The sequence below is a fragment of the Ictalurus punctatus genome, chromosome 15 (genome assembly GCF_001660625.3).
Source record: "Ictalurus punctatus breed USDA103 chromosome 15, Coco_2.0, whole genome shotgun sequence".
NCBI lineage: Eukaryota > Metazoa > Chordata > Actinopteri > Siluriformes > Ictaluridae > Ictalurus > Ictalurus punctatus.
Window position 1 is genome coordinate 4,197,120 of NC_030430.2, and position 15,276 is coordinate 4,212,395.

At 36.6% G+C, this 15,276-nt stretch overlaps 1 protein-coding gene across 1 annotated transcript in view; it reads left to right on the forward strand.

The window, feature by feature from the left end:
* Window positions 1-15,276, forward strand: part of syt6a (synaptotagmin VIa) — an 82,510-nt gene that overhangs the window by 58,438 nt on the left and 8,796 nt on the right. Inside the window, exons 3-4 of the mRNA XM_017487861.3 lie at window positions 6,932-7,490; window positions 14,816-14,936. Of these exons, the coding sequence (XP_017343350.1) occupies window positions 6,932-7,490; window positions 14,816-14,936 (680 nt within the window). The remainder of the gene's footprint in view (window positions 1-6,931; window positions 7,491-14,815; window positions 14,937-15,276) is intronic.

The window sequence follows — 15,276 nt, forward strand, 5'->3', positions numbered from 1 at the left end:
AAAATTATTATTTTTGTTTGTACCTACCCACAATATTTTCTAATGAATTGAATTTCCCATTATAATGTATAGGCATACTTGTTGCCTAATTCAACCCACTGAGACCCTGACTAGGCAGTTACTAAGCAATGGATGAACATAGTCATTGTGTGTCCAACAAGCTTCATATCTGACTGCTCACTCAGTCTTGAATATAAAAACATCCCGTTTGAACTTTTTTGTTTGTTTGCTTCAGCAGGATCCCACTCCCAATGTACACCTCAACCAGATGTGATATGAACCATTCTGGCAAGCGTTCTAAAGAATTTGTATTTGTATCGGTTCATTCTGGATAATGTATTCGTATTTGTTTACATCCCTAGATGATAGAAACTGTTGCAGTGGCTTTCAGTATATTTATTCATAGAAACATTTTTTTTCCCGCACAAATTGGGCAACACAATTTTGATGGATCCGTGTGCAGAGTTTACTGGCACAACAAACCAGACTGAAAAAACAAGAGCATTAAGAACTGAACTGAATTATATAAAGGAGAGGTATATACTGTACAAGAGACAGGCTAGTATCATTATAACACCCAGAGGAGGTAACAATAGCAGACCGAGCATTAACAGGGTCAACATGCCTAGTGGTAATAAGTGCACACTTCTGACAGATGACAATAACATCCAGCTAACAAAGGTTACAGCACTCCTGCTAACAAGGAAAGTCCCCATAATGCTAAGGAGGTTTCCGGTCCTGAATGTCACAGACAGATCAAATATATGTTTTCAAATTGATGACATACGAATGACCTTCAACTAAATATGTAATTGGTCCTGTGTTTGTAAACATTTCGATAACAGAAGGAAGGTGTTTTTTTTTTCTTTTTAACTACAGAAAGGAGAGGATATCCACTGCAAAACAATACCAAAAAAAAGTCATTATACCACAGGTTATTATACTATAGTGTTAATTCATTTTCTACAACAGCAGCTCTGACAGTAGTACCACCTGCAAGGTTTATATTAATGTGCTTGTTTGAATATGGTGTCTTTTCTATAGTAACAACTTACAGAAGGACTTTTTTTAAGAGAAAAAAAATGACATATGCTATAGCATATTTAACCAAACTTGTTTCACAGAAATTCCACAATATTAAACGTAACTAACGAGACAAAATGTACATGTCATACTTTAATGAATAAAAAAGTATTGTCAGCATTGGCAAATATCTGTGGTGTAAGATGGATTAAACACTTCAGGATGCTCTGTTATTGAAAAATAATGAACTACTAGTAGGCTATGTTAACACTACTTCTCCTTTGTGTCAGATCGCACAGTTTATAAAATCACTGTGTCATTGATTATTTTCCTATAACAGCATGCCCCATTGTGTATTATTCCTTAAATATGGGAGTACAGTAAATCTGCCAATAGAACAAGACAATTTCAAATGACCCTAAAATTAACTTAATAATATGTCCCTATATATAATCATAGCATTTTATATATATATATATATATATATATATATATATATATATATATATATATATATATATATATATATATATAAATAAAATTATTATTATTATTATTATTATTATTATTATTATTATTATTATTATTTATTTTGCAGTGGTGTGTACCATTTAATGGATCCTACAAATGTGCTTCTATAATATTCACTTAACTGAACCCCTAAATTGTCCCCACTCAAAAAAACAAACAAACAAACTGCACTCACACTGGCTCTTATATTTCTGCGCTATGCACTTTGCTCCTCTAGAACTCAACTAAAAATCTTGTAAGGTAGCACTACTTGTACTGTTCTCCGTTTGATATATCGCTTTGCTTATATTTCCTTATTCATAAGTCACTTTGGATAAAAGCATCTGCTAAATGAATAAATCTAAAAGAAAATGTAATTTTTAGACAGGTAACCACAGTAACTGAGCAATGGTGAATGTGACAGTAGTATCCTTTGGTTACTTGTTTGTATTGTTCTCACTTTGATTCTTATGTGCTGTGTGGAAGAATAAACCACTTTCGCCCAACACTACAAGTTTATGCCGCACCCTAGAGCCAGTCAAAAAAGACAACACAAGCAGTTATGTAGTCTTTCATTTACACGTTCCATTTATTTAGCCTACTTACTATGGAGAGAGGAAGAACAACTCGGGGCAGATGAGAATCGGTGGTGTCATGAAGCGAATGTCCTCCCATGCCAAACAAAATTGTCTGTGTTGCAATCATTGTTTTTTTGCATACCCGCTAATAAAGACCAATTGTTTCTCATGCTAATTTGTTAACCTGACAGTCTTTGCAAGAGGAAGTACAACCCCAATTCCAAAAAAGTTGGGACACTGTGTAAAATGCAAATAAAAACAGAATGCAATGGTTTGCGAATCTCATAAACCCATATGTTATTCACAATAGAACATAGAACACATATCAAATGTTTAAACTGAGTAAATGTACCGTTTTAAGAAAAAAATAAGGTAATTTTGAATTTGATGGCCGCAACGCGTCTCAAAAAAGCTAAGACGGTGGCAACAAAAAGCTGGAAAAGTAAGTGTTACTGAAAAGAAACAGCTGGAGGTTAATTGGCGACTGGTCAGTAACATGATTGGGTATAAAATGAGTATCTTAGAGAGGCAGAGTCTTTCAGAAGTAAGTATCAAAAGATTCTGAGAATCTAGAGAAATCTCCAGATTCTCAGAATCTTTTGATGATATTATGTACTGTAGATGATGAGATATTCATAGTCTTTTTTTTTTTTTTTACACAATTTTACATTGAGGAACATTATTCTGTAATTGTTCCACAAATTGTAGATGCAGTTTTTCACAGATTGGTGAACCTCTGCCCATCTTTACTTCTGAAATACCCTGCCTCCCTAAGAGACTCTTTTTATACCCAATCATATTACTGACCTGTTGCCAATTAACCTCCAGCTGTTGTTTTTTTTTAATAACACTTACTTTTCCAGCCTTTTGTTGCCCCCGTCCCAACTTTTTTGAGACGGTAAATTTCCTCAGTTCAAACATTTGACATGTTTTCTATGTTCTATTGTGAACAACATATGGGTTTATGAGATTTGCAAATCACTGCATTCTGTTTTTATTTACATTCATTTACATTTTACACGGCGTCTCAACTTTTTTGGAATTGGCAGTGTAGATGCAGGGTATCATATGAAAAAAAAGGCAACCCCCATGAATTTTTCAATTTTACTTGCATAAAAATGGTAACACTCAGCTTTACAGAAATCCAGATGTAGATTTAGATCCTTAATGAGCAAGCCAGAGGCCACAGTGGAGAGGTAAACACTTCCTGAGAAGACATGAGGAAGAAACCTTGAGAGAACCCCAACTCAGCAGGAAACTGTTCTGTTATTCAAAATTAAAAATGTCAGTATACTGGTATAGATAATTAAAGATAGACAGAGTGTGCTGAAAGGGTGTTTAGTATGAGCAGAGTCCTAGAATGAGCACAGGAAAGCTGTTAATCCCAGTGAGATTATTTAGTTAAACAACCTTGAGACTTGGATTTGGAAACTTTTTTTTTTTTTTTTTTGAGTAGTGAAAATCTAATGTGGGAGCATCCAGAGAAGCAGACATTGAGCCACACGTGCAGAAATCTCAAAAATCAGAAGTTTAAATAAAAACTCTGAAGAGATATACAGCTTCATTGGTGCTCATGAACATAGTAATAAAACCAGAGTCTAAAAATTTTGATTTTCTTCAAAACACTCCACATAACCTTGTTTACCCTCTCAATGAACAAAGCACGTGGAAACATTTAGAAAATCGGTAGAACATTCTCTATAAGCGCATGCAGAGAGTGGCTGAAACACAATTAGTTTAGAGTCAGATCAGCATGTCCACATCAAGTTACTGCTTACTTTACCAGGGATAGCATGCACCACAGTTTCAACGTCACTGAAGCAATCTGATTAGTTCTACATGCTTTCAAGAGCAGCCCTTCCAATACGCAATCACATCGAGAGAATTTAATAATCCGCTTGTTGAAGACTTCTGTGTCTGTGTGCTGGTAATGTTAAATGTTGACGATGCTACGAAGGAGCATAGAGATGAGAAAGGTATCCATCTTTAGACTGGTGTCTTTATGTCACTGATCCATGCATGAATTTTAGTGTCATAGCAACAAATTAATGTCACAAGAGGATGAGGAAATATGCTTAATAAAATGGCAGTGTGATATGTTCATGCAGTAGTAGAAGTGGTGGTATTCAAATATTGTCATTCAATTATTTATCTACCCTCAACCAGTCCTGCCATATCAATGACATTATTAAGCACAAGAAATATAATACTCTTATGACATTTCCATTGAAAATGACCAAAACAACATGCCACCAACAGGGTGAAAATAACACCTTATAAAACCAGACCTACTTTTTGATCTGTTCTTGCACTTCATCAGCTGTCACCTCGATATCCCTGAGCTCAGAGTGTATCTAGATGTCATTGTTTATTAGATGTCTTTATTGATCTTTAATGAACATCATTGGCTACGTTTACATGCACACCAAATTCTGTTTAAGGTCTATATTCAGGTTGCAGCCATATTCCAAATATGATGTTTATATGTGTACAGGCATCGGAATATTCCAGAATACATGGGTGTAAGTATTTACACATGTGCTTTTACTTATCCGCTGTTATATCCCGGGAGAATCAACATGCTGCCCTTGTTACCCTTGCAGCCTGAACATCCGCATATATCTCCTTTCAGTGGATTTTCAGAATGAGGTGTTTACAAGCAACAAATGTCAGATTAAAACAGGCATATTCATATTCCAGGGGTGGGAATTTGTGAAATCAGAATATTGTCATAATCTGAATTGGGCAATCAGACTGCGGTGTATACATGACTCAATACTAATTAGAATACTGCCAAATTTTAATTAATATCAGAATATTGATGTGCATATAAACGTAAACGTCATTGTAGCTCAATTTGGTAATGTATTCTGACTGGTCCAAATATTTATGTGGGCAGTTAACATAAGAAATTTATAGCCTGTATTTTCCAAAATCCTCAGCCAAACAACAATATACAAGCACAATCACTTAAACCACCACGATCTAGTTCCCCAGACTTGTACTTATAGCCACCTGTTACCAATTAGCACACTCTCCATAAATAACCCAGACTTTGATTGAATCATAGCAGCTCACACCTAGCATTCTGTTAGTGAGGTTACTGCGCAAGCTTTTCCGGCATTGACCCAGTTTGTCTGTTTAGCAAGTTTTCCCCAAGCCTAGCTAAATCTCTCTGCTGATTGCCTGATACTTGCCTGTCTCTTGGCTTTGATTTTGGTTTGCCCTTTTGGATTTGTCTTCTTCACTCGGTACAACCCTCTACATGCATTTAACTCCAGTCTGACACTTCAGATCACTTCAAGTCTTGATTGAAGACTTTATATATGGAAGTTAAAGGCCGGGTCAGAACACTTCTCTGTACTTTTGTGCCTTTTCCCCACATTCCTTAACTGTTAATAAAATATCTGCTCGGAGTAAAAAAAACAACAACTCTAGTCTCTGTGGTGCCACAGGCCTCTAAAAAGGAGAAAAATCTATGATGTTATCCAGCAACATCTAACCAAGCAGGACAAGAAGGCATCGCTAACATGCCTATTAGTCATGTTGCCGTCAATTCAGAAAGCTTACTTATTTCACTAGTATTTAGCTATTGTAGGTTAGGGGCATGGATTTAGTTGGAACACGTGAGGAAAAGGCTGTATTTTTGTTTTTTGGAGTTTTAAAACAGCTTGCTTCACCTAACTTTAAGCAAAATTGCTTACTACACCTTTAAGTTTGCCTTAATAATAATAATTTCAATATCAGTGGCAGACAGGCTGTGCTGTTATAGGAAAGTAATTGATGACTCAGCTCAGCGTGAAGCTGGAGTTACTGTTACCATCCAGAAGTTTATTATTTTCCAAAGACAGCATGTCTAAAAGTGTTTAACTCATCTAAAACCACAGCTATTTCCCAATGATTATTAATCAAAGTATTAAATATTTCCATTTATATTAATGTTTATTGTTGTGGAGCATCCATGAAAGAAGTGAGTACTTGTTATCACTTACGTTATGGCAGTCGTTACCTCACCAGCCCCTCTTTAATTATCTTTACGCTTATAAGACAACAAAATGAAGAAAGTAACCAAGAAACCAGATAGCACAAAGTTGGAGACTCCTTCCATAAATGATATGAAAAATGATTAATGTATTAGAACAAGCTTTGCAGCCTGGACTATTGTCAGAGCTGCTGTTATAGAAAGTTTTTTGACACCTTCTGACCAATCAGATTTGAGAATTGAACAGCACTATGGAATAAATGGCTGGCTGTCTAAAAATAAATAAATAAACAAATAAATAAATAAATAAAAGTCACTATACTTGTAATTATTTATAATGTCAATTACAAGTTTGGCCTGTACTGTCAAGAAACTTGGCTTGTATTGCCGAAACACTATTTATCTGTAAGTAATTAGTAAACCTTTTGCCATTTAATTGGGACATATTCCCTCTTTACTCTTATTCAATTAATTGGATGATGTATAATCAATATTCAATTTCCTGGGAGATCATTAATCTTTGTATAGTGCAAAAAGTGTTTGCAATCATTAATTATCATTTTGACATGTTATGCTGTTCACAAAGACCACCGCGTTATAATATATAACGTTCACTTGAGGCTAAATTAATTTCACTACCACATAACAGTGGTCCTACGAACAACTGTCGCATTTTCAATAATGGATTGCATATCATGCATTAATATTAATAGAGTTAAATAAAACTCTAGGATTCAGAATAATTGTCTTCTCATCCTATGAGCTACAGAACACAATTTCAGCCTCACATCCAAGACCCTTGTCTAGGAAATCCTGGATCTCTCTCTCTCATTCTCAGGCACAGCTCCTTCAAACGTCACCTGCCCCGTCAGATGCAGGTGGGAAGTCTGGATCTGGGAGACGACTATGTGGACATGGACGAGCAGCCCACAAGCATCGGCCGCATCAATCCAGAACTCTACAAGCAGAGTATGCTCGAGAGCGAAGAGTCTGCCAAGAAAGGTGGTGCCAAGACCTGTGGTAAGATCAATTTCTCACTGCGCTATGACTACGAAAACGAGACCCTGCTGGTCCACATCCTCAAAGCCTTTGACCTGCCGGCTAAAGACCTCTGCGGCAGTTCAGACCCCTATGTGAAGGTCTACCTGCTGCCTGACCGTAAGAAGTTCCAGACACGCGTCCACCGCAAGACACTCAACCCTACATTCGATGAAATATTCCATTTCCCAGTGCCCTACGATGAGCTGCAAGCCAGGAAGCTCCACCTCAGCGTGTTCGACTTTGACCGCTTCTCCCGGCACGACATGATCGGTGAAGTCGAAGTGGACAACCTGTTTGAGGTGTCCGATCTCTCCCGGGAGACTTCCATCTGGAAGGACATCCAGTACTCCACCACTGTAAGATAATTATTTTTCTTCCATTCAGTTCCAGTGCACGTACATTTTCACCTCATTTCAATGATAATTTTCATAATTAGTTGATTAGGGTTAACAATATTATCAGCAATATTATTTTTAATGGAAAAAGAACCAAATTAGTGCTTTCATCACACACCTAAATGCACATACTAGTCTAAATCATAGCACATGGAGTAAAATACATATCAATGAAGGTCATTAGTGAAGTTAATTGCCACTGAACAAATTCACTTTGAAATTACGACATCCACTTAATATGGCCAAAGATAAGGAGACACTTTGTATGTGTACAGCAGTTCAAGCAAACAGTCCAATTCCAAGCAAGGTACAGTATTTGTTACACTTTGACAGTTTCTCATTGCAGTTCTTTAGAAAACCGCATGGTTTATGGTAGAAACAGGATCCTTTAATCGTAAACAAAAATAATCCCTATTGATCTTACTTAACAGTGCAGATGTGTTTTGTTAAGATAAGAAAATACAGTGGCTTGTATTTATCATGGTCAGTGACTTGTATTTACCATTCAGCAGTGCTGTTATGACCTTACAATCTCTTCTCCATCATTCAGCACTTTCTCAGTTTTTTTCGGAGACATCAGCATACAACCCCAATTCCAAAAAAGTTGGGACGTTTCCTTTTTCAGCCTTTTGTTTCCCCTGTCCCAACTTTTTTGAGACCTGTTGCGGCCATCAAATTCAAAATGACCTTATTTTTTCTTTAACTGGTACATTTTACTGAGTTGAAATATTTGACATGTTTTCTATGTTCTATTGTGAATAACATATGGGTTTATGAGATTTGCAAATCATTGCGTTCTGTTTTATTTACGTTTTACACAGCGTACCAACTTTTTTTGAATCGAAGTTGTAGATCACGAGCCTAATTAATGTCAAGTCAGACACCTCCTCATCGCCTGGTTTTATTAGGGTACGCTGTAGATCAGGCATTTTAAGCAATCAACTGTAAGGAACTGTATCAATGGAGGAATCACCCAATACATAAACTAGGTTATAGCTTTTGTACGATTCAGTATATTTCACTTCAAAACATGAATATAGTATAATTTTAAGAATAATTAAAATCTTAATTAGTTTCTATATTTAGGTGTAGACTATATAGAAATTTAAAGATGATACATACACATTATTTAGAGTAAAAAGTCCAATGTTACATTGTTATTGATTTTTCTCAAATTAAAGCATATATATATGAGGAGTTTGCATGTTCTCCCCGTGCTGCGGGGGTTTCCTCCGGGTACTCCGGTTTCCTCCCCAGTCCAAAGACATGCATGGTAGGCTGATTGGCGTGTATGAAGTGTCCGTAGTGTATGAATGAGTGTGTATGTGATTGTGCCCTGTGATGGATTGGCACACCATGTCCAGGGTATACCTCGCCTCGTGGATAGGCTCCAGGTTCCCCGTGACCCTGAAAAGGATAAGCGGTATGATAGATGGATGGATGGATGGATATATATATATATATATATATGATATAATGTATAGAATTCTAGTATGTTGCCAGTATATTACTGCAGATATACTCCTAGTTATTCACTGCAAATTTGGTTTAATTTAACAATATCGCTTCCATCCTTATTATTCAGCAGCTAATGGAATATACAATAGCACATTCCATTATTTGGATTTCACTCATGAACACAACTTAATGAAGCCACAAGACACTTAATTATGGTCATGAAATTGCAATGTCGTGAAAATTGCTCAGGACCTAGGCTATTTTATCACACTTTTAATTTGCCATTTTGAGTTGTCAGATTAATACAATAACGCCATTGTTTTTGTTAATTCAGTGTGCTCTCCTGTAAAGGAAGCTGAAGGATAAGCTGACTGTGCACACATACACTTACAGCTCACTTTAAGTAAGTGTTTATTATCTGTGAACACTTCCATCTGTGAGATAAGCAGTGTCTCATGTTAAAATGCTGTCTCCTCTTTTTGTGGACTTTAAAGGGACAATATGATGAATTAACGAAGTAATTATTTAATCATGAAATGTTCATTAATTAATTAATGAACATCAAATGTCATGCCATATTTTTTTCAGTGTATATACAGTCCAAGACATAAATTTAAATATACTGTAAATGACATACTGTGGTTATATTAAAACTGTCAGACAGAGAGTGCATGAGAAATCCTTGAGAAGAGTCATAAGTAATCCCACCTGTGACACGGTGTTTAATTAATTAAAACCTGTCAATCGCAGAAAGTTTCCTTGGTAGTGATGCACAGACCGCAAACAGTGCATGCTTACATTTATCTTGGAGATTGCTTTGGCGGGCGTTTAAGACAACATGCTGTTTTACACTCAGTTAGTTGCTTAATGGGATGAACTCAAGTACATATGAAGGAAAGTTCCTCAGTGATGTATGGATTGAGGAAAAGCTCGACAAGATTGAAGAAGGAACAAATGTCTTGTTGAGTCTTTTAGACTGATTTCCTGCAACAAAAATAACTCTGTTTCTACAAGACATGTGAAATAAATGTGTTTCTGTGTTTGGTGGCACTAATTGCTCTGGTGTTTTTCATGCTCAGAACTGTAATTGATGCTAGCAGAGAAGGGGGGAAAAAAAACTTTACTGCACTCAATTATACAAGAAGCGGTGATGCAATAGATTTAACGAGACACGCAGTCCAGCAGAAGCCTGGGATTAGACAGCTTTGATATGGCTTCATGTTCATTACAGTGACTGTTTCATCATGAATTAGCTCATTGACAAGCTGGAAAGCATAATGTGTTTGGCATTTTAGACCCTTGCAAAGGCTCAAAGGACACTTCTCTTATGGCATTGCATTCAGGGCATTTTCTGTCAACACTCACAAACAAAACAACAATAGAAAAAAAAACAGTTGTCACTTTCCATTATGTGTGTAAGCAGCAGCAAACTGAAGTCCTTATAAATCTGTCTGCACTGTTCCACTTTGGGGTCACCTAAAAGAATACACATATATTGCACAACACAATCATGTGATCACCAAAGGGACAGATGACAATACGGGTTTCTATATAAATGCGCAACATACGTATAGCCACATTTTCAGGGTGGGTGGCAAAATGACATGATGCCAAATTGGCGAGCTACATTTGAATGTAAATTTCTACCTGCATTTGGTTTTCCATTGAAAGGTGCATTAGGTAAGATTTTTTTCAAGAGTAGCTTTCTAACAGTTAAGTAGGTGGGTTAGACATTTGAATGATTTTTTTTATCTCCTTGAAATCCACCGTCCGTCCGTCCCCCCACCCAATTCCTACCCATGTCCACAAAGCTCTACCCCAGGATCAACAGTGGCCCGTAGAGTGTCTATAAAATGACTAATGCGAGGCCCATCCAAACACAATTAAGTACTCCAGACCGGATGTCAGTTTTCCAAATGGCTTTGCTCAGCCACATAAAATTTTGTCCTTGGGTCATGGCTTAAACCATTATTTATATTTGTACAAGTAAGAATTTAAAAAAATAAAAAAAATAAAAAAATCAACAATTGCACCGTTAACAAAGGATAGTGCACTAAAAGCATGATTTAGAATTTTTCTCGGTCTTACAATTAAAATGTTAAAATACAAAGCTAGCACTGTGGTAAGTCTTTAAGCACACCATTTTTAAATATATATTTTCTGCAAAGATTTATTTCATAAAAAAAAAAAAAAAAAAAAAAGAGTAAACATGTTGTTAAAGAAAGTATGGACAGCACAAATAACTGTTAGTGTATATAATAGGTGTGTGGTGCCATGTTTAACTCTGGACATGGAAAGAAAGTAGAGATAACCGATTATTCAGAGTGATATCGGCCAATACCGATACCGATAGTTCTGCCTTTTATTCCTTCTTTTAAATGAATAATAATTAATTCCTCAATTCTGAAGGAAATGCAAATAAAAACTTTATTCTCTCCATTTCAACAAGTTGTTTCACAGTAACTGGTCTCATCAACAGAAAACACATGACTCTAATTAACATTAACACATGAACTCAATTCTGAAGATTAAAGTAAGATTTCTTAACTTATTGTATGTTAGTAATTCATATTAACATTGACTGAATCCTAAAAAAACCTCCTGTTAGTCTCACATTCACTCTCCACTAACAAAAGCATTTCTGAATGGACTCCATGTAAAATCCCAGCAGCCTTTAGAAAGTTAAATTCTTCAGTGTTGGTTGTTACAGCACACCTGAACATATGTCTTTTACCATAGTCTCTTGTGATTAATCAGCATTAGTAATTAGCTGTATTATTCAGTAACTCACATTCTGTCTGAGCAAAGTGTACTTAGTGTTACTTTCTAGATACTTTTTTTTTCTTTTGCATTGATTCATTCTCAAGGGTGACTATTGGTGCTTTCTTCAAGCAGCTTTTAACAGCATCCTTGTGCACACATTAATGCTACGCAAATCACCTTCGCATGCAGAGAGACGTTAAGCCACAGCAGGAGAAGAGTCAGAGACCCTGTCCATCCCCGTGTGGCTTAGCCGGCTCATTTAAAGTGATTATAGTTTCCGCCAGTCTTAATGCTGTGGACAGGATGAGACTGACTCAGGCACTTTAGCTAAATAACAGCCCTTCCTCTTCATCTTACACGCTTAGCATCCCAACAGGCTTTGGTGAGCTCGTCGTCTAAAGCTGTCACTGACGGGTTGTTTGTTTTTTTTGTCTCTTTTTTGACCTCGCTCGAACCCTGGAATAGCTTTGAGGAAGTGATAGCTAACCTGCCAAGGCTGTGTAGTGACAAGAAGTCAGAGATGTTCAGCAGTATTGATGGATAATTAGTGCCCAGTTGGGGTGGCGTCTTTTCTTAGAGAGGTATAAGAGCTAATTGGCCAGGGTGGCGGTATCTGTCCAAACAGCCCACCACTCAGACCTCAGCAATGAGTCACAGGCCTATTAAAGTCAACCTGGCAGTCACAGTCAGAAGTGCCAAGCGGCAGATACCCACTTAAAACGTTCCCAGAGCCTAATCACATACGTATAAGTCACGGAATTGTTATACTTATGTCTGATTGCCAAATTATTCCCAGTTTGAAAGTGAATCTGACAAAGAAACAAACAAAGAGTATGCTTCAGAAAAGTAGAGCTACTGCTGCTTTAATGATGCAGATGAGACAGAGTGCGTGTGAGCCATGGGAAAAAAACCAAGCTCAATATTCCTATATTCAAAGAGGGGTGAGTTGAGGAAAAAGATGATGAACGTCAGCATTAATTCACCACAAAAAAACTAACACGTGCATTACTTGATGTGGTTTTTAAAACAACAAGCTTTAGCTAAATCTTCCTGTATTCAAAGTGAGGTAAGGTGAGGAAAAGGTTAATTTAAACAGATTTCTTCCAGATTAGATTTCTTTAAGATCCACATAGACAAAAACATCTACTATTATGCACAGATAATAAATCACTGGGTTGAGTTCTTAATTTAGGACAAGTACTAGCACAACATAATAGTGATGTTCTAAATTAAAATACGCTAACCCTTTAGATGAATGTTTCTACTAAATCTCTTTATTAAAAGCAATGAACTTCAGCATAGCTTTACCACAAAGAAGTGGTTAAGACGTTGGTCTACTGATCAGAAGGTCGTGAGTTCAAATCCCAGCACTGCCAAGCTGCCACTGTTGGGCCCTTGAGCAAGGCCCTTAACCTTCAACTGCTCAGTTGTATAAATGAGATAAATGTAAGTTGCTCTGGATAAGGGTGTCTGCCAAATGACGTAGATGAATATAAGCTAAATAATCAACCCCTGCATTAATTACTTTTCATACAAAAAAAGAAGTGTACAATATTGAATTTGAACCAACACTTTAATGAACATATCTGTGATTATTAACTGGCAAAATTCAGAAGTAAGGCTGACAAACAAGTTCTAATATTTCCACTTGGAGACCAGAGCTCAATAAATGATCAACAATTAGGAACATACTGAAATTGTATTTTTGCTAATTTATATCAACTTATTTGTATGGCAAGTTATATATATCTTCCTGGAGAGATCACATTGGCTAAGAATATTGCAAATGTGATGGCGGAAACAAGCAGCCGGCCTAAACATCTATCTAATTGGGATTTCATAACAGTGAATGCCATGCTTTTATCAACTTTAATAGGGGTGTAACAGTCAGACTATTTGGACTGATGCATCGATTTAAAAGTCAGTGACTGAAATGAATTATTTTAATGAAAAATCACTTCTTATTGATTATAATTGATAATAAATTGATTATCGAAAAAGGACATACAACTGGTGTGTGAAAAAGAATGAATATTTTTAAATTGATGTGTCAATAGGCTAGCGAGGTCTTTTGCCATAACTTCAAATCCATCTCTATGACATGATATCAATTGCGAATAAATACCAGACTAGGGCTGAAAGACTGGTCATATGTCGATTGAGGCTCCTAAAAGGTAGTATTAATGCATACTCAGTGCCAGTGGTTCCATATGGTTTCCTTCTGTTACATGCCTCCACTCAGGCATGATTGCTTAACACTACCAGAGCCATACAGACCTTCCCAATGACTAAGGCTATAGCAAGCCCCACTGCCACCGTTAATGCATGCTCAGTGTCACTGGTTCCATATTTCATAGGTCAACTGGTACCACCACTCAACAACGTTTCGCTCCTTTAACCCTAGAAAGTCTCCTGATGGCAGAGCCGTGGCAGGGACTTCTCCCTGCCACCCCCTGCAACCGGACCTCGGGTGAAATGAACATAAGCCTAACCAATTCACTTTGTAATCACATCCCGACTGTTAAAACGTCTGTGATGCTTCTGAGCCATAGTCACAATGCACAATTTTGTTCACTCCTTTGTTCATTTTGGTGGTCACCAGACTTCAAAAAGCTAGAGAAATGTATCATTTCAGCAGAACTACAGTGTATATATACTAGAAATGTCACCATGTGAACAGTCTTTCCAGGCAGCACACATTTTAGTCATGGATATTATTAATATTAACTAATGCAGTAAACGATGTTTGTTAAGGGAGCTCTACATTTCTAATAATAATCATTCTACATTCCCAGAATAGCATATTGTTGCTTATAAGAAGAGAGAAGTTTCTTAAAGTCGTCATACGCATGATATTTATTTATTTCTCTGACGTTTTAGGTCATTATTAATGAATAGAAATTATTTTGCTGTGAGCTTTTTGTTGTTGCTGAAAGTATAAAATTCAGTTTTTGTCACGCGAAAAGTTCACTGAGTCAGCTTGTTCTCACTTTTCCTGCTCATTCAGTGTTTCCACAGGTTGATTTTTTTTTAGTACACTGACACATTGTTTGTGTGTGAGACAGGAGAGCGTGGACCTTGGGGAGATCATGTTCTCGTTGTGCTACCTGCCTACAGCTGGAAGACTTACACTCACTGTTATCAAGTGCAGGAACCTCAAGGCCATGGACATCACAGGATATTCAGGTAGAGTTTTCTTACGTAAAAGAGTAATTTAATTGTGCTTTATTCATTAAATTGTTTCACATCTATTAAACCTCACTTTGACTGAAATAATCTCCCTGCAGCACTCAGGAACATAAATGCCCCATGATATACTTTTCAAAATCTATTTAAAAAAATATTTCCTAGCTGCTTTAACTCAATTGATATAGGGCAAATTCTATTCTGGTATTCCAACACACCATGTCTCACAAGCAAATATATCGTGGCATTCAATATGAGCTCAAAGCAATGAATATAAAAAACCAAACATCTCATTATATAACGATTTAAAATGGCAGCAATATTTGACAGTGCGCAGCTC